At 36.8% G+C, this 25,913-nt stretch overlaps 1 protein-coding gene across 1 annotated transcript; it reads right to left on the bottom strand.

Moving 5' to 3' along the window:
- Positions 1–1,862: 1,862 nt before the first annotated feature.
- pn (exopolyphosphatase prune) lies at positions 1,863–25,719 on the bottom strand. The gene is made up of 9 exons (XM_067107364.1): positions 25,582–25,719; positions 20,082–20,192; positions 16,593–16,720; positions 12,478–12,629; positions 10,843–10,956; positions 7,375–7,486; positions 6,012–6,153; positions 4,821–4,976; positions 1,863–3,217 (listed from the first exon to the last, which is right to left on the bottom strand). Exons 1-9 carry the CDS (start codon positions 25,624–25,626, stop codon positions 3,053–3,055), a joined length of 1,125 nt encoding a protein of 374 aa, XP_066963465.1. The 5' UTR covers positions 25,627–25,719; the 3' UTR covers positions 1,863–3,052.
- Positions 25,720–25,913: the final 194 nt, after the last annotated feature.

Here is a 25,913-nt window from a genome sequence, read left to right as displayed (position 1 = left end):
AACTTTTAACTTGTGATGCTTTGTGAGAGTGATAGGGATTGGTTAACAAACTAAACTAGAAAAGGAAGATAATTCAAAACGACCTTCTGAAACTGGCTATATGCACTCTTTGAAACAGCCAAAGGTCATTCTTATTAGTCATGCAATTGCTGAGAAAGGGAGTGCGTGTTAACAGCTCTTTTAAGTTTAGTCAAGCCAAAATTTGACACTTTTGTTCATAAATAGAAGGCCTTTGATGAATGTGTTGTATGCCAAGTTCTCGAGGCTTAGCCAGGTGTTTTGCTGTGAAACACTCCTGGATTGTCGAAAGTCATTTTCTTTTTCCTCCAGTAAATTGGAAGTAAAATGGTGCAAAGAATTTGCATGATTGTTGTGTTGTGCATTTGTGAGTGTGTTTGGGCTTTTGAGTGCTTTATTTAGGCCAAGTAAACATTGAAATTGAATAAAAAGTCATGAAAAGTCATTTGCTTCCTCCCAAGGTGTTTCACAGTGAGTGTCATGGCTAGCTTGTCAGCCATCTAAAAACATTTGGTGTTCTACCCCCTGTGTTCTGTATCATCTTGAAACTGAGCCATAAAATCAGATCATTATTTGTTTTGATTTTTCACTTATTTTCCTTGAATTTTGTTTATAGAGTTGTCTTTTTAAGTGTAAATGTGGAAATAGAATGTATTAACAATAAATGATCTGCTATGGAATGTGGTTTTCATTACTTCCCTGTGATCTGTTAGATGTGAGTTTCTTGGGATGCCTTGGTGGTTAATGCAATCCTTTTTTGCCTAATCCTTGTACAGTGTTCCATATGTACCTTAGTGTATAACCTCCCTATAGGTGGGATAGTGCCGTCAATGCAATTTATGTGGTGCACTGCGGGCATTACTAAAGGTTCTTCGCTGCGTCCTTTCGACCCCTGGCTATGCTCTCACACAGCACCCTCGTCCGTGTCCTCTGCAATGTCATTGGCTCAGCCTACCACCTAAATACCCAATGGGCTGGAGATATTGCTGTCTACTCCATTACCAATGGAATTTGGCAATTCTGACTGACTAAAATTTTAGTCCCAAGTCAACATAACCACAATGGGGCCTCGGTATGCTCGCATCTCCGTTTTCAAGGTAAGATTACTCAAAATTTACTGTGTATCTACCATTTACAGCTTGATATTTTAATTAAAATAGCAAACTGTAAATTTGATGCACAGCTGTTTACATTTTATTGTTTTCAATGGAAGAATACATAAAAATTAATTTGAAGGGTATCTGATATGGGTTTGGATTTTTGCTGAAGTCTGTTTAGTGCAATGTTGTGTGGTATGTCATTCATTTTTATTTTGTGTACGTGTGCTTGTCTGTACACACACAAGCATCATGCAAGGAAACAATACGCTCTCTCTCTCTCTTTGAATTGACATTTATTTGATGCAGTACATGACTATATTGTACTTTATATACAGTAATTTAGTGTTACATAGTCTGTGTTTGCACATTGCTAGGTATCCATACATTATGCATTGCTTAAGGATAAAGTAAGCACTTAAGTGCATTTATTAAATTCGAGCTGTCAAGCCAAGCACTGGGGCACTTGCAGCTATTCATCACTCAAGACAATGAAAAGGGGGAGCTGGAGGGGTTGGACAGCAAGATAAAGAATTTCGGCAAATAATGGAGGTGAAATAGTACAATGATCTGAGAGTGGAACTGCGAGAGAACCCCACAGTTGCACCAAAAAGTAATAGCTAGAGATTGGACAGCAAGACTGGCCGCAAACAACCTTTAGTTTTGAACAGAGTGCACCATGTGAGGTGTAATGACGGTACTGTATGTTTACAATCTCACTTGGGTATTTTAAATAAAAAGTTTAAAATTAAGCATAGCTTTTAATGTTCATTAAAATTTCAAAACATTTCTTTATCTGTATTTGCATAAAGGTTTCAAATCAGGACTAACATCCATGTTCTAGATAAGTTATAACACATGTAGACATTTGTAACATTTTTTAGACGAGGTATAACATATGTTGTAGACAAGTTAAACATACCTCATACATGCCAGTTCATGAGTACAAGAAACATAATGCATTACTACAGGTATTAGTTTTCACTAACAATACTTAGAATGTATTAGAATACTGCCTATCCCCTTCTTAAACTCCCAATTGCTTAACTTAAACCAAACTACATGAAAACTACAGTGAGCAATTGAAATAACAGAATACAGGTAATTCAGCCCAATCTTGTTCCATTCTGTGATTTCTGCTATATGCTGTAGTGAACACATTTGTTATTACTTGGAATCAGTAAGAATTTACTTCCTTTTGACTGCTCCAACATTCCCCAAAGTTTCTGTGCATTATGGCTATGCTTAAGCACTCTAAGCATAAAAAATTCTGACTACAAAACTGCGTACTCACTGGTTACTGAAATTTATTAAAATTCTCCTAATCTGTATCATACATTTATATGGATTCCAGTAAGCTATGCTAAGTGATATTACAAATATTTTTTGAGTGTTAATATACTGTATATTCATATAAATATTTTTCTAGGCTGTTAGCAATACATTCATACTGATTCCAGAGAGCTATGCTAGGCTAACTGCAGCCATTTTCTTTGTTCGGTACCCAAGTTGGGCTAGCCTTGGGTAATATATTACTACAATTTCTAATTAACACAGGCTACTTTTATTACTTCAGGAAAATCTTTACTTCTCTGTTAACTGAAATTTTTATCAACTAGCAAGAAATTTTTTTCCTGTAATCAACAAAATAAACCCTAATTGTTCCTGTAACTCATACAGCAATGTCAAGACACTTGACAACAGAAGATCCCAAACAGGAGATTTCTATTATTGTAGCTTTTTCCAACATAAGAAGCAGTAGTTACGGGCAAAACAGATCAATAAAAATGAAATATGAAATACATCTGTGAAATACGTACTCATAAGGCATGAAAACTACTATTAATAACAGTAATACTTCTATTAATGTCAGGTCAATAAATAAGTGTTTATCACAGTACAGCTTTCAAGAAGTCCTTTTCCTTCTGACCACCTTTTTAACAACCCAACTTCTCAGATAGCCATTCTCTAACTAAAGGCAAAACTACTTTCCTTGATGCACCGTGGTTTTTCTGATTGTAAGCCAAGATACATTCTACACTTGTGTCCAACGGTTCCAGCTGCAAAATGCCGTCACTAGCACCTTCAAGATGATGAGCCACCTAGATTAGAACAGAGAGAAAGATATAGTGCTATATGTCTGAAAAATGAAAGATTTTAAAACTTTGTGAGCAGACATCATCAAATGATGACCACTGTAGCTTCAGGGTAAATTTCAGCTATCGTCCTCTGATGATCAACATTTTGCATCATGCAGTGTGAATGAATTTTGCGGGAAAAGTGTTCAGATTACTTCCATGGGCATAAATGACTCATGGCAACTATAATAGCTAATCGGTACAGGAGAGAGAGAGATCAGTTTATCTTGAGATGTTAAAGGGGAATGTTGCCCACCACTCCCATCCAAGGATGTGTCAAATATTTTACAATAAATATACTCAGAATTTGTTGTTGGTTTTAGTTCTTGTCTGTTATGATACTGTGTGAGCTGTAATTATAATTTTACAAAAAATAAAATTATTAGAAAAAACATCTATAACTTTGTAAAATTAGCATATTTTTTACAACTGTCTTGGTAGAGGCCCCTCACATGGTTGGAAATATTTACTTTCAACTTCCCATGGAAGGAACAGAAAGTCTTAGAATTTCTTTTTTCTTATACCATGTGTATATGCATATCTCCCTTTTTCCATTGACATTTTTTTTTTTATTATATAAATGGCTATCCTTAAATTTAGCCGGGTCTATGGGTGTGCTGAATATATATTTTAGGCCGGACTGCGAGGGTTAAAACTGACCTGTATTTTTCCGAAGATACAAAACAAACCCACGCTTGTGTAAATGGAGTTATTCACGCAAGATGTGCTTCGGCTGTCTTGAATAAAAAAACAAGATGCTATCACTTAGGCTTCTGACCATTTTTATACTTTTACAGGAAGCTACTTTTAATTAGTCTCAGTGATCACATCTATAAAAATACATTTCCTTTAAGCATTTTAGTGCTTAGAGGAAGTCTTATTTCATGCTGGTGGATTACTTGGTAAAGAGAAGACTTCAATGTAAGTCAAATTTGTATTTATTCAGTATACCCCTGTAGGGGGTAGTGCCATCACTGCACCTCATGCGGTGCACTGTAGGCATTGCTTAAGGTCTTTCCAGAATCCTTTCATCCCCTAGCTGCAACCCCTTTCATTGCACATCTGTTCATATTCTCGTTCTTCCATCTATCTTACTCTCCACATCTCCAAACAACTGTTTCATAGTGCAGCTGCAGAATGTTTTCCTCCTATTACATTTCAAACCTTTTTGCTCTAAATTTCCCTTTCAGCACTGAATGACCTCATAAGTTCCAGCACTTCGCCTTTGGCCTAAATTTTATATTCCATTCCTACAAAAAACACAACTTTTACTGATTTCTGTCAATACTAGCCAGAAAAGTACTGCCAAGTTCTCATAATGTAGGTGCTTGGATAAGTTGGGCAACTTGCAACTTACACAAAACACTGTCCAGTTAACAAAATACATAAAAAGCATCTCAACTTAACAAACATTTTGGGGGTCGAGCCATTCTGATAAGTAGTCTGTCAAGTAACAGACACCATATATATATAGCCTGCACATCAGTTCCACATAGTTCCTAACCTAAACCAGCCAGTAATTTACACTTAACATTTGAGCATTATTAAAAAAAAAAACTAAACTCACCTTTTTCTTTAACTCCCCATTTTCAGAGAAGACAGCAATATCACGGGTAACACTGTCTTCCATGATGGTGATCCCCATAATGACAATTGCTGCATAACTTTGGTTTGCACAGTGAAGTTTCAGCGTCTCGTACACATCAGGACGTTCAAGGTAACTCTGATAATCAAAAATATTTTCATTCGAAGAAAAAATAAACTTACAAAATGAAACATCAAAAGTTACATAATACCTAATGAGTACACTTTCTAGGAAAATACAGTACTTGGATTAATTACAATTCTGGTTTTGTCTGTCTTTCTGTCCAGCTAAAATGTACACAAACATTTAAAAACATTTGTACCTGTAACAAAATTCAAGAGACAACAACTGTACTCTTCATTTCCTACAATCATCCATTACGAGGTATCAGAGCAACAATTACTAGAGAGAATTTTTCAACTTGAGAGAATATGCAACAACAGACTTATATACAAATTAGTAATGAACACTGTGATTGATCAGTGAAAATTTTAGGGGCTTGAGAATTAATGTATGTTTTCACCACACATTTTCAGCACAACCTATTCATCCAGCATCCATACAGAGTAGTAGTAGTAGTAGTAGTTGTTGTTGTTTAGATATAGAACCCTATTCATAGGGAACATGCCCACCACAGGGGGCCATTGACTCACAAAGTTTCTATAGAATATGGTGTTCATTTGAAATAAGTAACAGAAGGTAATAGGATATAAAGAAAGAATAATTAACAAATAAATAAATAAAACTGAAAAATTAATACCAGTTAACAGTACAAGGAGAATTGTTTTAGGGTAGTAATGCTTGGCATCTTCACTTGAACTTTTGAGATTGTACATGGGAGAAATATTTCTAGTTCTCAAATCCATGGTTTACTTTCAGGCATGACAAATATTCAGAAGATGAAACGGACCATAAAAAATTAAACGGGACATTATCTATTTATTATTTTCTTTTTTCTTTTTTACTAAGAGAGCTCTCCTTTCTGTATTTCCCTTTACCTCCTCTTACTTCCTAATGAGCACCATATTCCTTGGAAGCTTGAATTTCAAGTTAATGGCTCCTGTGGGCTTGTTCCATATGAATAGGTTTCATCTTCTGATGATAATAATAATACCATTGCAAAATATTCATCATATTTTAAAATACACAACACCACAGCAGTGCTGTACTTACTTTCACTGACATCGGAACCGACGATATTGCAACTGTAACGTCCTGTCCTTCTACAACTTTAACGTCTTTTCTGAGCAACTGCTCCGATGTTAAACTTGATACATTACTCTTTGCAGCTGTAAGTTCTCTGAATATGTCATCACTGGAATGGTAAGGTTTAGCTGTTAGTGTAAAATGAAGGAAACTCCACGAAGCCTATAAGGACTCAGAAGTTTGAGTAAGGAATATGATCAACTAATAGTTCAATAAGTGCAGGGAGAAAAGAGACAACATGAATAACATAGCAATGAGTACACTTATGCCTTTACAAATAAAAAGTTTTTGTTTAAATCCATTCATTACAAAATAGCCTTTGATTGTGTGGGATGCATTTAGGTGATGAGCAAAGGATTCCAAAGAGAATGGTACCATCTTGTATGCACAGCCAACTCCTTGATGCACCTATTATTCTAGTGTCAGTCTCCTATTGAGATCTGATAAGTTGAACTGCTAGTGCATTCCCAGTGTTTTGAGAATTTTCCAATCGTGGTGGACCTGGATCCAGTCAGCTTCAAAAATCGAGAAGAATAAAGAACATAAAATTTAGGCCAAAGGCCAAGAGCTGCGGCCTATGAGGTCATTCAGCACTGAAAGGGAAACTGAGAGTAAAGGTTTGAAAGGTGCAACAAGAGGAAAACCTCTCAGTTGCACCATGCAACAATTGTTAGGAGAGGGTGGAAAGTCTGATGGAAGAAAGATATGAATGAAGGAGGTACAGTACAAGGAATAAAAGAGGTTGAAGCAGCTAGGGGCCGAAGGGACGCTGCAAAGAACCATAAGTAATGCCTACAGTGAACCATGTGAGGTGCACTAATGGCACTACCCCATTATGGAGGAAAATCTGTGGAGATCTCTCTTTTTGGGATAGGACAAATTGAATTGAACTGAATATAGAGTTAAGGGCAAAGTCAAACACTGGGACCTATGAGGTCATTCAGCACTGGAAAGGAAATTGAGGGGAGGTAGGTCTGAAAGGTGTAACAAGAGGAAAACCTTGCAGTTGCACTACTAAATATTTGTTACGAGAGGGTGGATATGAATGGAGGTACAGTAATAGGAATGAAAGGGGTTGCAGCTGGGGGCCGAAGGGATGCTGCAAAGAACCTTTAGTAATGCCTACAGTGCACCCAGTGAGGTGCACTGATGGCACTACCCCCCTACAGGGGGAGATGGGAAAAAGACTTCTCAATCTTTACCACAAGCATGAAAATGGAGATTCAGCTTCAGTAAGGCCAGAAAATATTCTGAAATCTCTGAGTACTGTATTGAAGAACCAGCAGTGAAGAAAATACAGGCATACAAAAATAAAAGAAATTAAACTTACTTGCTTGGCTTGAGGTTCATATGACTTTGTAATCGCTGACATATCCCAATATCTTTCTCAGTGACTCTCTTGGCCTCTTTATTTAGGTTAACAGTGTCTAAAATAATTGTTCCTGTTAAGAGAAATTTGTTATGAATACTGCAGTAAAATATTTATATTTAAATAGCTAAAAGGAAAAATGAGTTATAATGGAAAAACTTTTTTTTTTTTTTTTTACAAACCTATCAATCATACAGTGCCCACATTCGTTGTCTCCAGTGTCTCCACCAGACTCAGTCTTCTGCTTTCCAGACGGAAGGGTGGTTGTTCATACGCTGGATCCACCGGCAGGTACAAACCATCCCTACTGCTACCTGTGTAGTCTGAATGCAAACTTATTTGCACAGTCTGAATGCAAAACTACTTGCGAATGCTAAACTTTTTGAGTCAACTGAATGTACTGTATAGTCTAAATGCAAAACTCTTTTCATAGCCTGAATACAAAACTATTTTTGTCATCTGAATGTACTGTAGAGCCTGAATGCAAAACTATTTGCATAGTCTGAATGCAAAACTATTTGTGAAGTCTGAATACAAAACTACTTGTATATTCTGAATACAAAACTATTCACGTAATCTGAAATCAAAACTATTTGTGTAATGTGATGAATGTAGAACTGAGAAACGATTGTTGAGTTTGTGTGGAAAAAATATTTTCTATTTTAAGAACTCAAAGTTTGTTTCATCTTAACCTCATTACCCTTATAACCTCCAGGGCCCAATTTGCAATTTAGGCAGCAGGTTGAGAAGTTTGGAACCCCAGGTTGTTAACCCCAGGTTGTTTACGAGCAACTGAAAGATCCAGAAAAGCACTTGGGGACTGTATAAGTTGAGAGATTAAGACTTGGTGCCTTTACCTAACAATGAAAATGAATAAAATTGCAACTAGGCAACTGAGTTTCCCCTTTAAAATGGGGTGATAAGAAGAGGGGATAATGGAAGGAAGGAGAGGATTTCCAAGTCTGATATTACACATATCAGAAATATGATGGTCTATTAGATGTGATGTGACCTTAAAAGAGAAACAGGCCACCTAGGAATGCTTGGAATGGAGACAAAAACCTAAAGAGAATTACATTTAAACCTACCAATAATAGTAATGACGAAAGCTTATCAAATATAACGGCAGTAACCCTAATGGAAGATAAAACCTATGCAGAGGTTGAAGATGAAGCAGGAATCTATAAGAAATAATGCATAAAATTTTTTTCAGCAATCTAACTCCAACAATCACTCAAACACAAGTTTGCAGCTACATTAATAAGGTTCTCAAAGGATAGAATATGTATCAATTACTAATGTTATCAATAGCCATTTTCAGCACACATTCTTACAGAATAAGTTTAAAGACCATGTATTTATGCAGAAATCTACCACAAAACAGAATGCTCACTGTGAAGAAAGCATCAACAAAGGATGTAAAACATACTGTAGGTATACAGTAGTTTAAATTGAAATAAATATATAGTATTTAAAATAATAAGGAAACAAAGTCCTTAATTAAATACAGATAACAATAAATTAGTAGCCACAACAGAAGAACCGGATGGAAAAGCAAACAAAGAAATACCAAACCATTCTTGGATGCAATGAACTTTGACTTAAATTGCAAATTCTATGGGCTCCCAAGAGCTAGGAGATGAAGCACAGGGAAACTGTGATGGGGAGCCTAAATTTATAATTCAGAAAAGTATAATAGATGAAACATCAGCAAAAGCAATACAGACGAGGACGAGAATAGGTGAAAGACAAATACTTTGGGGAATACCATAAAAAATGGGAAGCTAGTAGATGAGCTATCAATACCCACAAATACAGGAAAGTATATAGAGAAGAGAATATGGTACAGTATAAAAAACCCAGAGACAGAAGTGAAGGCCACTAGAGACTACAGAGATGCAGGCTAAGGTGTGAGAGTAAGAGAAAGTTTCACATCTCTGTACAATTACCCAGAGAACTTATTAACTGAGGAAGGATCTCAACCTTTAAGTGAAAGAGGAGGAAAAAGTTTGGAATAAAGGGGGATATAGTTTGCAAAATGAGAGCTCTTACTACCCTAACACTATTCTCCTTGTACTTTAATACATTTTTATCCATTTATTTTTTATTTTTAATAAGTGAGATCTCTTCATTGTATTGCCCTTTACCTTCTCTTACTTCCTAATGAACAGTATATTCTTTGGAAGCTTGAATTTCAAGTGAATGGCCCCTATGGGCTTATTTCATATGAACAGTGTTCATCTTCTGAATAATAATAATAATAATAATAATAATCTACAAGATAAGTTGAATAATAATACACCTCAAGTAAATAAAAACATAATAATAACATCTAATAATAACCTAAGATCTACAAGATCTAAAATGAGTATAAAGATGACATACACTCACTGTCCCCAGTACACCTCAGCAGTAAAATACAAAACATGACATGTAATATCTCCATGACATCTACAATTCTCAAATTCTCACATAATATGCTACCTTGGAGGCAATCATAAAACAGTATAAAGATAACATAAAGAGATCTGTCCCCACCAGATACGTCATGTGAGGAAATTTATAAGTAAATTAAAGAATATTCATGGCAATTACATGAATGACGTTAAACTTAAATATAGAGGTCTGTAAGGGAAGTTCCAAAACAAGCTTGGAATTGGAATATAAAATTTAGGCCAAAGGCTAGACCCTGGAACCCATGAGGTCATCCACACCTGAAAGGGAAATTGAGAGTAAAGGAGGTTTCAAAGGTGTAACAGGAGGAAAGCCTCACAATTGCAAGAAGGTGGAGAGTAATATGGAAGAAAGACAAAGCAAGCTTGGACCAGTGAGGACTCTGGATGTGGACAAAGAAAAGTGTGGATTAACCTTCCACAAAGGGGTACCTCTTACTCAACAATGATTGTAATTGTTTTTATATTTGTATACTCTAAATAGTCTGCCCTTTGAATAACCTGAAGGTAGAGTACAGCAATAATACCAGCAATGTCTGACTCTCAAACAAGAACAAATTCTTGAGGCAAGCCCTATGAGAGACTAGAAATGCGGTTCAGTAAATTTAGTAAACTACTTCATAATAATAATATCTGTAATATACATACACAAAGATTTTATTTAAATTTTAAAATTGACATAGATTGCATTGAAAACTGCATTCCCTCTGAATGGAAATTCAGTTCTTTCTGTATGCATTTTCTCTAATAAAACAAAGGAAATGCAGTAGGTTCCATAGCTAAAACTTTGTTTATTCACATTCGAGAACAGCAACCATGAAAATTATGAGGGACTACCTTTCTGTTCTTTAGGTAATAGCCTCAAATCAAAAGCGAAAGGACTACCTTGAAAAACTATTCACTCATTACAAAACCTAAATCTAAATGTATGGATTAGCATACAAAACAAATTTCAATAAAATGAGCATCTACTTACCATACAACAAACTAGCTGTAGTATTATCCATGATTTCAGGTAATTTCTCCAATATCTCCTCGGCAACTAAAGTACAACATGAACCAACCATTTCGATTCGAATGCCATCACGTACTATTGGAAGGATAAGAAACGGCAAAGCTATTAGTACAGTTGTTCAAAAATAAGTTACAAAAAAGAATTCTACTGGAAATCAGTACAACATTGAGTAAATAATCTATGATACAATCCACAACCAATGTGTACTGTTAGAAGGATAAGAAATGGTAAAGCTATTGCAGTTGTTCAGAAATGACGTTACACTAATTAGAATTCGATTGGAAGTCAGTACATTGAAAAAAAATCCATGATACAATCTACAACCAACATGGAGATGATGATAAAATTTGCAAAAGTATGATGGAGGGAGAGAAGGGAAGAAGTGGTAAAGAGAAGTGAATGCAAAATTTTCAAGGGATGAGAAATGTCAGAGGGTAATGGTGTCCCTCATTCAATATGTGAGAAATTGAGGGGTGAAGGAAATGAGAAAGGGTAGCATGAGCAAATTTGTGAGGAGTTTACAAAAGGCTGAAGGAAAAGTCTGGAGAAAGTTTGAGGTTTTGGGAAAGCAGATGAGGGACAGTGCTATGATTGCCATGAATTGATGAGGAAAGGTTTCATACAAATGGGTAGAATAGAATGGAATAAAAAATTTAGGCCAAAGGCCAAGCGCTGGGACCTAAGAGGCCATTCAGCGCCAAATGGAAAATTGAGAGTAAAAAGGTCTGGAAAGGTGTAACAGGAGGAAAACCTCATAGTAGCACTATAAAACAATTGTTAGGAGAAAGTTGAGGAATGTAAGTTGGAAGAAAGAAAATAATAAAATGCTTTGGTCAAATAAGAGATTTGCATGAAATTGATTTCTCAAAGAAAGAAACTGGAACATAAAATTCAGGTCAAAGGCCAAGTGCTGGGACTTAAAAGTTCTTGAGTGCTGAAAGGGAAACTGAGAGTAAAAGGCTTGAAAGGTGTAACAGGAGGTAAACCTTGTATTGCACTACGAAAAATTGTTAGGAGAGGGTTGAGGAAAGTAGGATGGAACAAAGAGCATATGATCAGAGGTACAGTTAAAGGAATGAAAGGGGTTGCAGCTAGGGGCCGAAGGGATGCTGTAAAGAACCTTGAGTAATGCCTACAGTGCACTACATGAGGTATACAAAGCCCTACCCCTCTACGGGGTCAAGGAAAGAAAGATGGGTTACTTGCATAAATTATTTCCATAGTACTTATAAAACATTCCATTCAATATCAGTTTTGAAAATTCAACTCTCTTCCCAAGCTTTTGCACATACCGTTACCTTTCTTGCTTCAACTATTCTGCGACTGACATTTTCTCTCAACCTACCATCAGTTTTATTCACTCCAAAATAAACTAAGGATTTTGAAAGCTTTCAGACAATGTACTGTTCACATGGACAGTAGTAACCTCCAAAATGCTTTTCTGTGGTCACAAAAGGAACAGCAAAATTTCCAAGATAAAAACTGGTCAAATAAAACGCATACAACTCTAAAAGCCAGGAGCAAATGCTACTTTCTTATCCTTTATACTTAAACAAAAAAATCATAAGATTGCTAAGAAAGTGCTCTTACACATACCACTTTCTGGATCAGGTCGCTCTAATTTGTGGTGGTCTAGGATGGAAACAACTTGGGGTTCAAGGTCCTTATCATTTATGGCCTGCACATTGTGATCCACCAAGGTCAACTCAACATCTGAGGCTTTTTCTCTCACATTGTCAAGCTCATTCCTGAAATCAAGATCTGATGAATATATAAATGCGAAAATAGTTATTGTGTAAATCCCCATAACCCTGGGGCCCCAAAGGGAGGTAGTGCCATCAGTGCACCTCACACACTGCACTGTAGGCATTACTTGAGGTTTTGCAGCATCCCTTTGGCCCCTAGCTGCAACCCATTTCATTTCTTTGACTGTACCTCCATTCACATTCGCTTTCTTCCATTTTACTTTCCACCCTCTCCTAACAGTTGTTTCATTGTAAAACTGCAAGGTTTTCCTCCTGTTATACTTTTCAAACCTTTTTACAGTTTCCCTTTCAGTGCTGAATGACCTCATAGGTCCCAGTGCTTGGCCTTTGGCCTAGATTTGATATTCCATTCAATTCCTAAAACTCTGGGTGAAAAGAGAAAGCATAGCATATCACACCCCTGTCTGATAAGGGTCTGTCGATACACACAACATCGATATTTTGAGTTTCATTTGAAAAGCTAAGTAACACTTAAAATATGTATATAATTTGCAATATAATGGATACTAATCAATGGCACAACTTTCCTTTTATCTTACACATATAATATCATTTTTAAATATTTACTCTCTCCACGTATTGCGGTAACGAACAGCCTCAAATATTACAGTGTGTGAAGATGACTAGCTATTAATCTGTTGGTAATTTTTTCACTTAGTTTACAAAGACAGCTAGTGAGTGGAAATGGCCTGTAGTTGGTAGATTTAAAATGATCTTCATTAAACTTCTTGACAAGAGTAACAGATCTATTTCCCAGTCCTTAGGTTAAATCCAGTATCCCAAAACCTGTTAAAAAATATAAAAGAAATCCATCCTCTGGAAGGTGTTACAAGTACCTCTACTTAACAGATTCTTTGGGCATCTGGCCTTTCAGGTAAGTAACAAAGACCCTATATTATATCTGTACTTGAATAATTTCTAGATCTCTTACTGCCAACAGTAATTCCACATGCTGTAGGTCCTAACCTAAACTAACCTGTAATTTACACTCAACATTCAATTTAGGACATTTACCTAAAAATGTATGACATCTGAAATGGTAGCATACAAAAAAATAACCATAATATGGCCGATAAATACAAAGGTCCGCTAAGTTGAGGTCTGTTAAGCTGAGATGTTACTGCACCAAGAAACGGGGGTAGAATCAAAACATACAAACAGCTACTGAAGAAAGAAAAAAAGGTCCTTTCAAGCTTTGGCAACGTACAAGAGGGGAAGAGGATAAGAAAACATGTCAGGTAAAGAGAAACAAGGGCAAGAGACAGTTGGCAAAGGCTAAAGGAAATATTTCGGAGCAGTGGAATGGGTGAACTTTAAGTGACCACAGGTGGAGAAACGTTTGGAACAGCGAGGTGGTTAAAAAGAGAGACATAGATAAAGTAAAAAAGTGAATTATTGTACAGATAAAAGATAAGTAAAAATCTACCATTATGTATATGAGCAAACCAGTATTTTTTAAAATACAAAAAGGATTAATTACAGCTATGCTCATATATGCAGTATAATTGTGGATTTCTGGATCGGGGACCCGTGTCAGCCGGTGAAATAATCCATTCAGCACTTATTTCTAGGTAATTCCGTTGCTAGATACCAGAGAAAAACTAAATGTAAAGCTGGGATCGCCCCTCCCTTAATGATTTTTCCCCGAAGGGAAAAGTGCTATAGCCAACCCCTAGGGTAACCTAACTGAGGCGATGCAAAGGAAGGAAGCCTAGGAGAGGGATAGAGGCTAACTAATAACCCAAATAATGTATAATAAAACAAAAATTTTCTATAAGGTACATGTAGGAGGATAGGCAGGCCCAACAAGACATGAACGTGAAGGGAAATGGCCGACCTCCAGTTAAATGAAAGTACTCAAAATAATCAACAAAATTCAAAAGCATCCGAGCACAAGGTCAAAACTTAAATGTACCAATGAAAATCATGTTCCCATAAGGTTAGAGAAGTGAGAGTCTAAAATAAGGCAAAATAAAGCCAAAATAATAAGCGAATAGGCCCGAGGGGGAACCACGTAGCCTAAACAGCAAGACAGCACTTGACCAGCAAGGGAACACAAAATTCACAAAATAAACTAGATTGTAAAAAACAAATTAAAAAACCGTAACAGTACCAATGAAAATAAGATTCCAAAAGCTAAGAGAAGTGAGGGACAAAATCAAGGCATAATGAAGCCATGAAAATAAGCGAATGGGCCTGAGGGGGAAGCTCGTAGCCTAAACGCTAAACATCACTTCTTGTAGTAAAGGGGTACAGAACAAACATAAAATTAATCAAACCCACTAAAGTTAGGAATCATTAATTGGGAATATATCCCAAACAAGAAAGTATACAAATAAATAACACCAAACAAACATGCCGACCCAAGACCAAGAGAGGTCATGAGACGCCGAAAGAGGAGATCGAGACGGGCGTTATAAATCCCTTTAATTATTAAACTAAAGGAAAATAAGGAGCCTCAATCGCCTAAAAAACAATAAAACACTGGTACTCAAGTTGTTGAAGAAGAACCTTGTGATGATGCCATAAAAAATGAAAAAATAGAGCACAAGATAAGGAGCACAACGAAATACGTGTGAACGAAATTCCATGCTAAAATGGAATGCGACTAGTATTGCCTTGTGTGCAGTCCGCGAGTAGTGCATGGGCTTGTATCGGCACCTCTCTCATTGGGACTTTTGACATTGGGAATCTTTATAGGGCAGGGTCCCGTGATTGTGACAATCTCACCCTTTACCATATACGACTCCATTTCTTGGAGCTCGCTCTGGGGGTAGTAACCCCAGCTTTACATATAGCTTTTCTCTGGTATCTAGCAATGGAATTACCTAGAAATAAGTGCTGAATGGATTATTTCACCGGGTGACACGGGCCCCTCCCCAGAAATAGATTTTTCCTTTGTCAAAATCCTTTTTTTACTTACCATTTCTGGTCACACTATAGGGATGCAACATATATAAAAAATAAAACTGCACAAACTTCAAGTTGAGAAAATAGTAACAATAGTGCCAATATTTTGAAAATTAACTGAGTGAACATGATCTTGGGAATGTTGACATGACAGGAGTCCTACAGCACTAAAGACAATGATATATGAGTACATTAGGACAAACATGGCAAAATGAAAAATGGAAAAATTCTTGAGAAAGTCTTTAACACGAGATGATAGCAAAGTGGGAGAAGGGGTATCACAATAATACTTAGGAGAAAAAAGGGATGCACTGCAGTGAAAAAAATATAGAGGAATTAGAATGCTGGAGTACTACAGTATAAAATTACAGGAGAAGGTGCAGAAGGAAAATTTATGACAAAAATTGCGAACTGTCAATTTGGCTTTGTACGATGGAAACCAATAACAGGGACAACGATTGTAATGGTTGAGAAATGTTTAATATATGAGAAGCAATAGAGAAGTGAGGATTGGAAATTGCTGCAAGCAACAGCAAGCTTATAGTAACCAGAGAGGAACCAAAGGAAAACAATTTGGTAAGGGAAATGGCTGTGTGGATGCTGTGGTAGAAGTGTAGGGTAAAATACAATATTACTGTATATATTATGTGTAGGAGACAATGTCAAATGAAATGATCGTAAAACATACTGTACATGGAATATAGGAATTTTGATGGTTAAAATGGATAAAAGAAAATGGGGAACAGTGGATGGAAGAGAAGTGTGGTGTAAGCGCAGACCTTGCATTAAGAAGCTGGTATTCAGAAGGCAATAGAAAAAATATTACCATCAGCCTATTAAGATACTACTGGATGATTGGCAAACAAAAGATATACACATCTCTTTAGTCAATGGAATGGAATGCATACTGCTCTACTTAAAAGGGAAATGTAGAAGAAGAACAGTGTGGGGAGAACTCATTTTATATCTGGCCCCATAAAGGAAAACATGACACACAAAAAGCAATGATAACAACGATAAGACTGTACACAGTACCTGAACACAATATGCTCTTGGGTGATGCTATGCTTATTCAACCAGTAGGACACCTCAGTCTTCAATGGATAATCCTCCTGTTGAATATTTAACACAGGAACTACAACCCAGTCCTTTTTTTCTTCTCCCTGTAAAGAAAAAACGATTAGTTTGTTATTTCAGAGTTCAAACATGTAAGACTTACTCTTATAAATTTAAAATTTTTTAATTGATATAAATGTTTCCAAATGTACCAGGGTTTGTTTTAAAGGCCCACAATCTGTCAGCCTGGTGTGTCAAACCATCAATCTGTAGTACAGCTACCAACTGTGGTGTGATATGGTAATCAAAAGTAAGGGAGAGTCATCTCACCATTTGCTCTTCAATACTTGGTCTGGTTTGCTGTGGCTGTAAGTTCAAAGAACTCTGTTTACCTCACTTTGGGAATGGAATATAGAATTTTGGCCAAAGGCCAAATGTTAGGCCCTATGAGGTGATTCAGCCCTGAAAGGGAAATTGTGGTGAAAAAGTTTATATGGTGTAACAGAAGGAAAATCTTGCAGTTGCACAAGGAAACGATTCTTAGGAAAGGGTGGAAAGTGTGTTGGAAGAAAGAGAATATGAACAGAGGTACAGTAAAAGAAATGAAAAAGCGTTGAGCTAGGGGCCGAAGGGACACTGTAAAGAACCTTAAGTAATGCCTACAGTGCACTGCGTGAGGTGCACTGACTGCACTAGCCCACTACGGGGACCTCATTTCGGGTCTCTCTTGCACATTTGGTGAATACTGTGCTCTGACATAAGTGCTAACAGGTGACATAAAACTACCCCTTTATTATTTTGTCAATGACTTTCTTTACAGCTATCAGCTGTTTAGTGCCTCCTTTGTAAAAACTCCCTTCAACAAAGTGTCTTCTCTTCTTTGTGAGACTATATACTGTACATGGTGACTATCTTGTGGCAGGGCGGTTTATATTTGTGGTACACAAGAACCTTGGCTGTTGTGTTACAAGGCAATAACATGAAAGGTACTGTGTCTGAGTAGAACATGGAGTTGCAGTAAAGTATTACTGCTTAAATTAAGACTGTTAATTTGTCTTAGAAAGCCAGTATCTGCAACAAATTTAAAAACAATACCAAAAACAATACCAGAGTTAAAATTTACATTCTGTACAAGAACCTTGGAGAGGATATACCTGCCACCCTGACTCAGTGACAAACTGGTCAGTCAGGAAGGGCATTCATCTTTAAATCACCTCTCAAAGTAAAAAAATTGACAAAGTTGTTAGAAACACCTGGGAAAGGTTTGTCAAAAACAGCTAGTCCAACTAGGTATTAAGAGAAGAAGAAGAAGAAGAAGAAGAAGAAGAAGAAGAAGAAGAAGAAGAAGAAGAAGAAGAAGAAGAAGAAGAAGAAGAAGAAGAAGAAGAAGTCACTTCTAACCTCTTTCATCCAATCTGAAGCCAAGAAGAAGAAGAAGATGAAGAGCTCTAGTCAGAAGCCATCAAGTCTTACCTTTACTGCCCATTTTCATTTGCTAATTTACTATCTAGTATAAGCTAATTTACTATCTAGTATAAGGTCTTCACATATGATCCATGATCTTCCTGGAAGTAACTCTGCCCCTGCTTGCTTTGCAAGCTTATCTGCTACCTCATTCCCATGAATGCCCACATGTGCTGCTCCCAAGCAAAAATGAACTTGGATACTTCTGCTGCAGAAGATATAAAGCCAATGAAACATCTTTAAAATGAAAAGGTTGATACAATTAAGACCACTAAGTACTTGCAATACACTTTCTGCACCTGAAAAAATGGTAAAATTACCATTGTTTATCATAGCTAATTTTTTTCATAGAAGGTAAATTTCTATAAGCTCTGCTATAAAATTTGAGGTCTTCACTAGAAGTGACCCCTTACAGTTAAAATCTGTACTGCTTATACCAAACCCAAAACCTGTACTGAATTTGGAGCCATCTGTAAAATGAAAACAAAGGCCAAGTGCTGTGACCTAAGAAGTCATCCAGCACTGAAAATACAGTAATGTTGAATCAACTACTGGGAGAGGATGGAAAGATGGAAGAAGGACAATAAGAACAAAGGAACAGTAATAGGAATGAAAGGGGTTGCAGCTAGGGGCCAAAGGGATGCTTCAAAGAACCTTCAGTACTGCCTACAGTACATCATGTGAGGTGCACTGATGGTGCTAACCCCCTACTGGGAACAGTTTTATGATGAAACCAATATAGGTTTTACTGTTTACATTGATGTCTGAATATTAAAGAGTAGAAGGCTTCAAATTAAAAATTAGGCAGGGCTGTGAGGATTATAAAAGATGGGGCTAATTTAATTTTTCTAAAATATGCCTTCCTAAATTGGGGTACGTCATGTGTCAGCACACCTTAAAAGCTGGCAAATGCAGCACTCATCTTTAAATACATTTATATGAAGACACTCTCTTTCATGTACACTGATCTTAATAAGAGCTAGCTCTTGATTTAAGGTCATAGTAACTTTTGAATTTTCACAGTTCCCTTAAGACCTGACCTTGTCAAAACAATGTTGGTTCAAGGTAATTTATTCATTACGAAGTGGTTTAATAAGACCAATGACTCATAAAACATTTTGTGGTGCTAAGCAACTTTTGCATCAAGTATAAGCTCTTAAATTATTGTTCATTAAAACTTTAAGACAGAGAGACAACGGTGATTTCTATATACTGTACCCATGCTTATGAGGAATGCAGTAGTGTAATATCTACACTGACTTTATCAAGAAAGGGCACAACTTTAGAGAAGAAAGGTATCAAATACCAAAGCTGATATGTTTGTGACTTAGTATGGGGGCTCCTCTAGTAAAAGAAACTCACCAGAGATGAAGATTCAGTATTTTTGCTGCAAGTAATACCTCAACTTAGCAGACTTCAGTACTTGTCAGGAACCACATTTAGATTCTTTATTTTCAATGTGATATACTTTTAGATATACCTTTTTAAATTGAATGTTGTGTAAAGTGTGGGTTAGCTTAGGTTAAGAACTACGTGCAATTGCTGTCAGCTGTAAGATATCTAGAAAATATTGAAATGCAGATTACAATATGGTCTCTGTTACATAACGGACTTTGTTATACATATCAAAGAGGTCAGACCCCCAATGTGTCTGTTAAGTTGAGGTGCTACTATTAATGCTATCCAAAGTTTATGTCAGATGACTAAAAGCACTATACCATAGTTAAAATATTAAATTTGCACTGTCTTTTTCATGGAATCTTAAATTTTGAGTCTTCTACATTTTTATAATATTATAATGCAGAGTGAGGGGTCATGACTTACTTGTGGGGTCCTGGCCAGGTTAGGGAACAGTGTCCAAGGTTAGGTTAGGTTAAGGTAAGTCCTGGTTAGGTCATATTTCCTCTGAAATGGCTTCTACAGAAATGCCTACTAGGCCCACTTTAACCCTGACCCCTTACTCTGCATTCGATCCCCATACCATACAGCCTGACGTTACCTTACCTTTTGCAGAGAGGAAAGAAGAAATGCGTACACTAATGCAGACACAGCAGAATCCAGATCACAGGCTTCATTTCCCAAAACTATGTGCAACTTACTGGGGCAGGATGAAACCTAAGGTAAACGAAATTTGTAAGAATGATTATTTCATGACTTATCAGTCATACTTTCTAGGTACTGAATGAAAATGAAAGTGAATAATGCAATACTGGTTTAAACTGTAAAGAGGGAAAAAGTGCAACACTAACATTCTGTTAGTCCAAACATCACCAATACTCTAATTACAATATCAGTTAAGTTTTTTGTTGCAAAGTAGAAAAGGATACTGTACACTCTTCCATACATATTCATATGTGAAAGTGAAAGAGGCAGAAGTTCTGCACAAAACAATAATGATTAAAATTATAGATACACAATTCGATATACTGTACTATGAACACAATACTTACAACAAAGGGGGAAAGGTCTCTTTAAATTTATGAACATCAAAAGTGGAGATGCTGCCAGGAAAACATCAGCTTTATAAGAAGAGGATAAAAGTCAAAAGCACTGGATACTGCAATATCATGATGCACACACATGTTGATGTTTTGCATAACAAGTAGGACATTACCTCTACAGGCACAAGCACTGAAGGGAATACAGAAGCAGAAGTCTGGTCTTGAAACAATGAATAACAGACTGCCATGTACTATACAGTACCAGATGCTCTGAATCATTTACATCATAACTATTTTTGACAAACAAGGAGCCACCACTTGAAGCTCTATTAACAACATCAAGTTCTTGCCATTTTTTTTTTTTTATCATTTGCATTTCCCCTAAATATACAAACAGAAATCTTTTATAAAGAGGATTTCTGGTACCAGCTGGAAACAGTTGTTGAAGCTTGGTAACAAGGCAATTATTTGGTGGGAAGTACATGAGTGGCAAGGGACCACCAACTCACTTGTCACAACATTCCCTCAGGACCATGAAGGGCTGACTGAAGTGGGTTAATGACAAGATTCCAGGTTTGTATATTTCTGAAAAATAACTTATGCAACCTCTTCAGCCTGGTAATCTAATAAAGAGGGTGACAAGGGCCTCGGCTAAAGAACTGTTCCTGAGTTACTCAAGGAAAACCCTCAATGAAACATATCTGTATGAGGAGTACAGGTTGGTAGTTAACAATATTACCCAAATTAGCCACTAAATAATAGTGCTCTAAACAGCCCCCTTGTTATTGAGGAGGAGGATGATGATGCCACATTAAGCCAAAGCCCTTAATAGGATACTCTATTGTGTAACTTACCTATATCTTGGCCTGTTCAGTCTAATACTCAGTTTGACTACTGCATCTTGAGAAACAAAGAAGTAAGAAGGGAGTGAACTGCACGTCACTTTCATCATCTCCAACCTTACATCAACCCCTGTACACTAGGTGATATGCTGTTCTGTACAATGGAACTTGGAGAGCTGCACTGCATGTTGAGCAGCCACTACAGGTCTTAAGGAGAAGATGTCCAAGGATTTGTAGATGACATCATGGAAGTGGAATGAGGTGTAGGTCTGTCAACACCACAACCCCACCTTCGAAGCATGTGGAATTGCAAAGTTCCTCTTGAATAACAAGGCAATGATCCTGACTTTGTAAGCTTTCACTTTATCATCTCATGAAGCCAGAACAAAAGGTATTCTTGGACACCTACCTTCTGCCAGTACTAACTTGCTCTCAAGAGTGTACCCAATACCCAGTTCCTAGCAGGAATGCTTCTCTTTCTAGTTCCATTGCTACTCCTGATCTGCCTTCCACAGGTCAAGAGGACAGTTTTCTGTATTCTGTCAGGGTTCTTTAAGTCCCATCTTCAGTGTACAGAGTTCATTCATCCTTCTTCCTTTAATCTGTTCCTCCACATGACTCATCCAGATTGGTCTGTCTCCAGAAATCTGATTTCTTATTAGCTAGGACAAATAATTGTTTGGGCTTATTCTGTGGCACCATGGGAGGATCCTGCCTCACAAAAGTTTAGCACTCATGAAGTCTGTGCCCTTTCATCCTCCCTCTTATAAGTACATTTTGGGATTCTCTACCATCCTAAGGAAAGATGGGAAACGGCATTGTCAAAACGCCTTTGCTAAGTTTTATCTTCGTGATGTCACTCATTAAACACTCAAATTTGTATTTGCTGGGACCCATCACTGCAGTAGGTCATGTAAAGAGAAAGGGATTAAATCAATTATCTTCCTCATTCACATGACTCTAAGTTCCTCAGCAGTCTGGAACAATGGAGGTGTGAATTTCTTGGAGTACCTACCTTTATGCCTCTTCTGCTTGCTAAGTGTCATTATTTGGGTTCTTCTTCCACTAAAGACCTATTGCTTATGGAACTGACCATTCTCAGAAGATTCATCCATTGCAAATTCTTTACATATGGAAGCAATCCTTTTCAACTTAACCTCGCCAACTCCCCCTCATTTTTCCCTGGGACTGGACTTCTGATACCTTTGTCCCCCTTTCTTGGCACTGTTTCATCCTCCCTCCTCAATGGCGATGCTGGCAATCTCATGATTAATGGGTCTGTAATAACAAACTAATTTTTATAATAAAACTAGTTTTCATACAAACTCAATACAATTAACTCTAGTGCTCTCCTTTTCCCCCTCTACATTCAGGTGGATTTTAGAACGAAAGAATGAATATTAGTAGCATGTCAGCAAGGATCCATGAGTTGGCTAAGCATGTGCACTGGACAAGTGTACTTCAAAATGCTTCACTCACGTAACCAAATACATTCTGCATAGTTATGGGCTATTTCATAATTAATAAGTGTATAAATATTGCACTAGTGTTAATGTAAGAACAAACAGGGTTTTTCTGACGTCTGGGTGTGATTTTGACGCCCGACTAGAAAAAAGCATTGTATTTGGATGTGTGTAAGTTTTCAAAATAAATATTATTTAGGAAGAAAGTGATTTTAAATGTGAAATGTGGATTTTCATGATAACTGTTGTGACCGTGACAAATTCAACATTTATTTCCAATGGCAATGGTTGGTTAACCCATTACACACATAAGATCTGGGGAGGAGGGAGGGGGGAAAAAGATAACAACAAATAACCTAGGTAGATAAACTAGTTGGACCCAGTGCCCTTTTAGGTTAGGTCAAGGAAAATACAGCTAGCATGCATCCCTGTACTTCACTACATGTTTTCCAAAAACCTTGGTCAGGTAGGTTTCTATATTCCAAGCTACCTTAAGCTAAAGAAGGTTAAATTTGGTGTATATATTAATGTATTTAACAATTCTTTATATTCCTTTTTGATGCTTCAAAGGGGATATAATGTGTTAAACACCAATTTTCACAAAAAAATATCTTGAAATGTGCCCTGACCACAAATGCACTATCAGAAAAGTTAAATTTTTATCTGTACTCTCTCACAGGACAGGCCTGAATTTAAAAATAGGCTAACATTCATCATCTATGCTAACTGAGATTTTCCATTCTTAATGACATTGTCACAATATTTTGTTGGGGGGGGGGGTGGGGAAGGAAGAACAATGGTAAAACTGAACTGCTACTGAGGCCTGTTTCCACAAGTTGCCAACCAGAGTATTTACTGCCTTATGTTTATGTTTTTTATTATATTTATGACTTTTGTTGGAGCCAGTTAAGAATGGCAAACAATTTCCGCTGACAAAAAAACCTAACCTTTCCTAAAATGTCAAATGCCATGACCTGCTTCTAACTGGACCTTACCTTCCTAATCTGACTTCAGGTGCCAACCCTGACCTGGCCAGAGGAACACCCCAGTAACACTGATCAGAAACATGGACTAGACTAAGCTTCTACTCCAATGTAGTGTTAGAGCCTGCTCCTGTCATTTTCAAAAATACCTCTTTTGTTGATGGAAAAACTGAAGACTACTACTCCTACAACAGCCTGGTTCCTACCAGTCGCTGATAAGGATATTTACTGCCTTACCTACTTGTTTTTGTTCTAGTTTATGTCTTTTGTGTATGTTTGTGATATTGATATTTCTGAGCAACAGCTGTGCAATTACCTTGGAAATTGATTTTTCCTATACTGTACCTTTAGAGTTGCTGATGAAGGAGGTTGTGTTGTTTATTGTCAGTCAATTATTAACCTCATATCTACCCAACATGGTTGGGGGCCCTTTGGGAACGCGGGGTTTTTAAAACGGGAGAAAGACCGGACCGCCATGCTGTTGTTATGGAATGGTTCCATGCATGCACAAGTCATCAGGGAGCTATATGTTTAACCCTTAAGGGACAGGCTACAGGCTAATTGGCCAATTGGAAGATCTGCAAATGACAGAAAAAAAACAATTCTAAAAAATTTTCCTAACTTTCATGGGAAGCTGAAAGTGACTATTTACAACCCTGTGTGGGGTAAATTTTATCAAGTTATACGTGTCTTTTCTAATAATTTATTTCATTTTATTTTGCAGGTCACACAATACCATAACAAATAAGAACTAAAATCAGTAACGATTCTGAGCATATCTGTTGTAAAATATTTACGCAAATTTACTGAGATTGGGAGATGCAGTATCTTATTTTGGAAGTATACATATTTTTCTAATATTTATGAGCAAATAAATAAAAGACATCATGGGAAAGGATCAAGACTTCCTCCACAGGTCAACAATACCAAAACCTGAGCTGAATTTTAGATCCATTTATGGGCCATGAGGGGTTCCGCGTTCAATACAGCCAAATTGTATGGTGCATAATATTAATACTCCTCAGAGGATCTGCCCACTAAAAGGTTAACTGGCTAATGAAATCCCTATAATAAAAGGAACTATACTAACCTAACATACCCTACCTAACCTAACCTAGCAGGCCATGTTATTTAGCCGGGGATCTAACCCCCAATGAAGGAAATTCCACTTTTTACCAAAAGCTCCCCTATAATACTGCGCATGTCAAATAGCATTACAGGATGGCCAGCATACAACTTCTGAAGTTAATTACAGCTTAATTACAGCTGACTGACAAATAAATAATGGTAAATTCTTGAAAAGCAACAAAAATACTATAGAAAAAGTCAGTTTCCAAAGTAATATCCCATGCTGAGGTGACCGACAAAAATACCTGTAAATTCTTGAATGATTTTGAAAAGGTTTATTTCAACCAAAATACTAGAAAAATAGTAATTAATAAAATTACGACTTTCCAAAGTAATACCCGATGTTGAGGTCTTGCTTAGTTCCATCCATTTTATTTTTATTTTTTTATATATCATGGGCGAAGGAAAACATGACCCCATCAGGCCTAGCTAATGTCCATAGTAACATAATACCCAACCTTTTTATTTTTTTTGATGGGCTAAAACCTGACACCTTTTTAGGCTAACGTTGACTTTCTCCAGTGTACCGGCACCCCATACGCCTAGGTCTATCTGGACAAAATTAACGCTAATATGTACTTCTCGATTTTAAAGAGCCTTTTAATCACTTTTATATTTAATTCCTTTCAAAAATACAATGAACTTACCAACGTTGATTTGGTTTCGTTAAGAAAATCCACAAATTTCGACATGGTCTTCTAGAGATGAACACTTATCTTCCGGGTGTTGGGTTCCATGTCAACAGTAGATGTGATATAATGTCTAGATCAACAACTAGTTTTAAAATTTGACTCGCTAACCAGAGCATAACAACCATATGTAATAAATACAATGTAAGACACCGAAGGAATGAGAAAATACGACAAAAAAAAAAAATTGAAAAAGGAAATAAGGATGAAAATCAATCAAGAGATTGAAAAATACCCTTGAAGAGAATTAAAAATGAGTATGTAGATTTGACTGTAAATATGGACTACGC

The sequence above is a fragment of the Macrobrachium rosenbergii genome, chromosome 8 (assembly GCF_040412425.1).
Source record: "Macrobrachium rosenbergii isolate ZJJX-2024 chromosome 8, ASM4041242v1, whole genome shotgun sequence".
In the NCBI taxonomy this organism is placed as follows: Eukaryota; Metazoa; Arthropoda; class Malacostraca; order Decapoda; family Palaemonidae; genus Macrobrachium; species Macrobrachium rosenbergii.
This window is presented reverse-complemented; position numbering and strand designations above follow the sequence as displayed.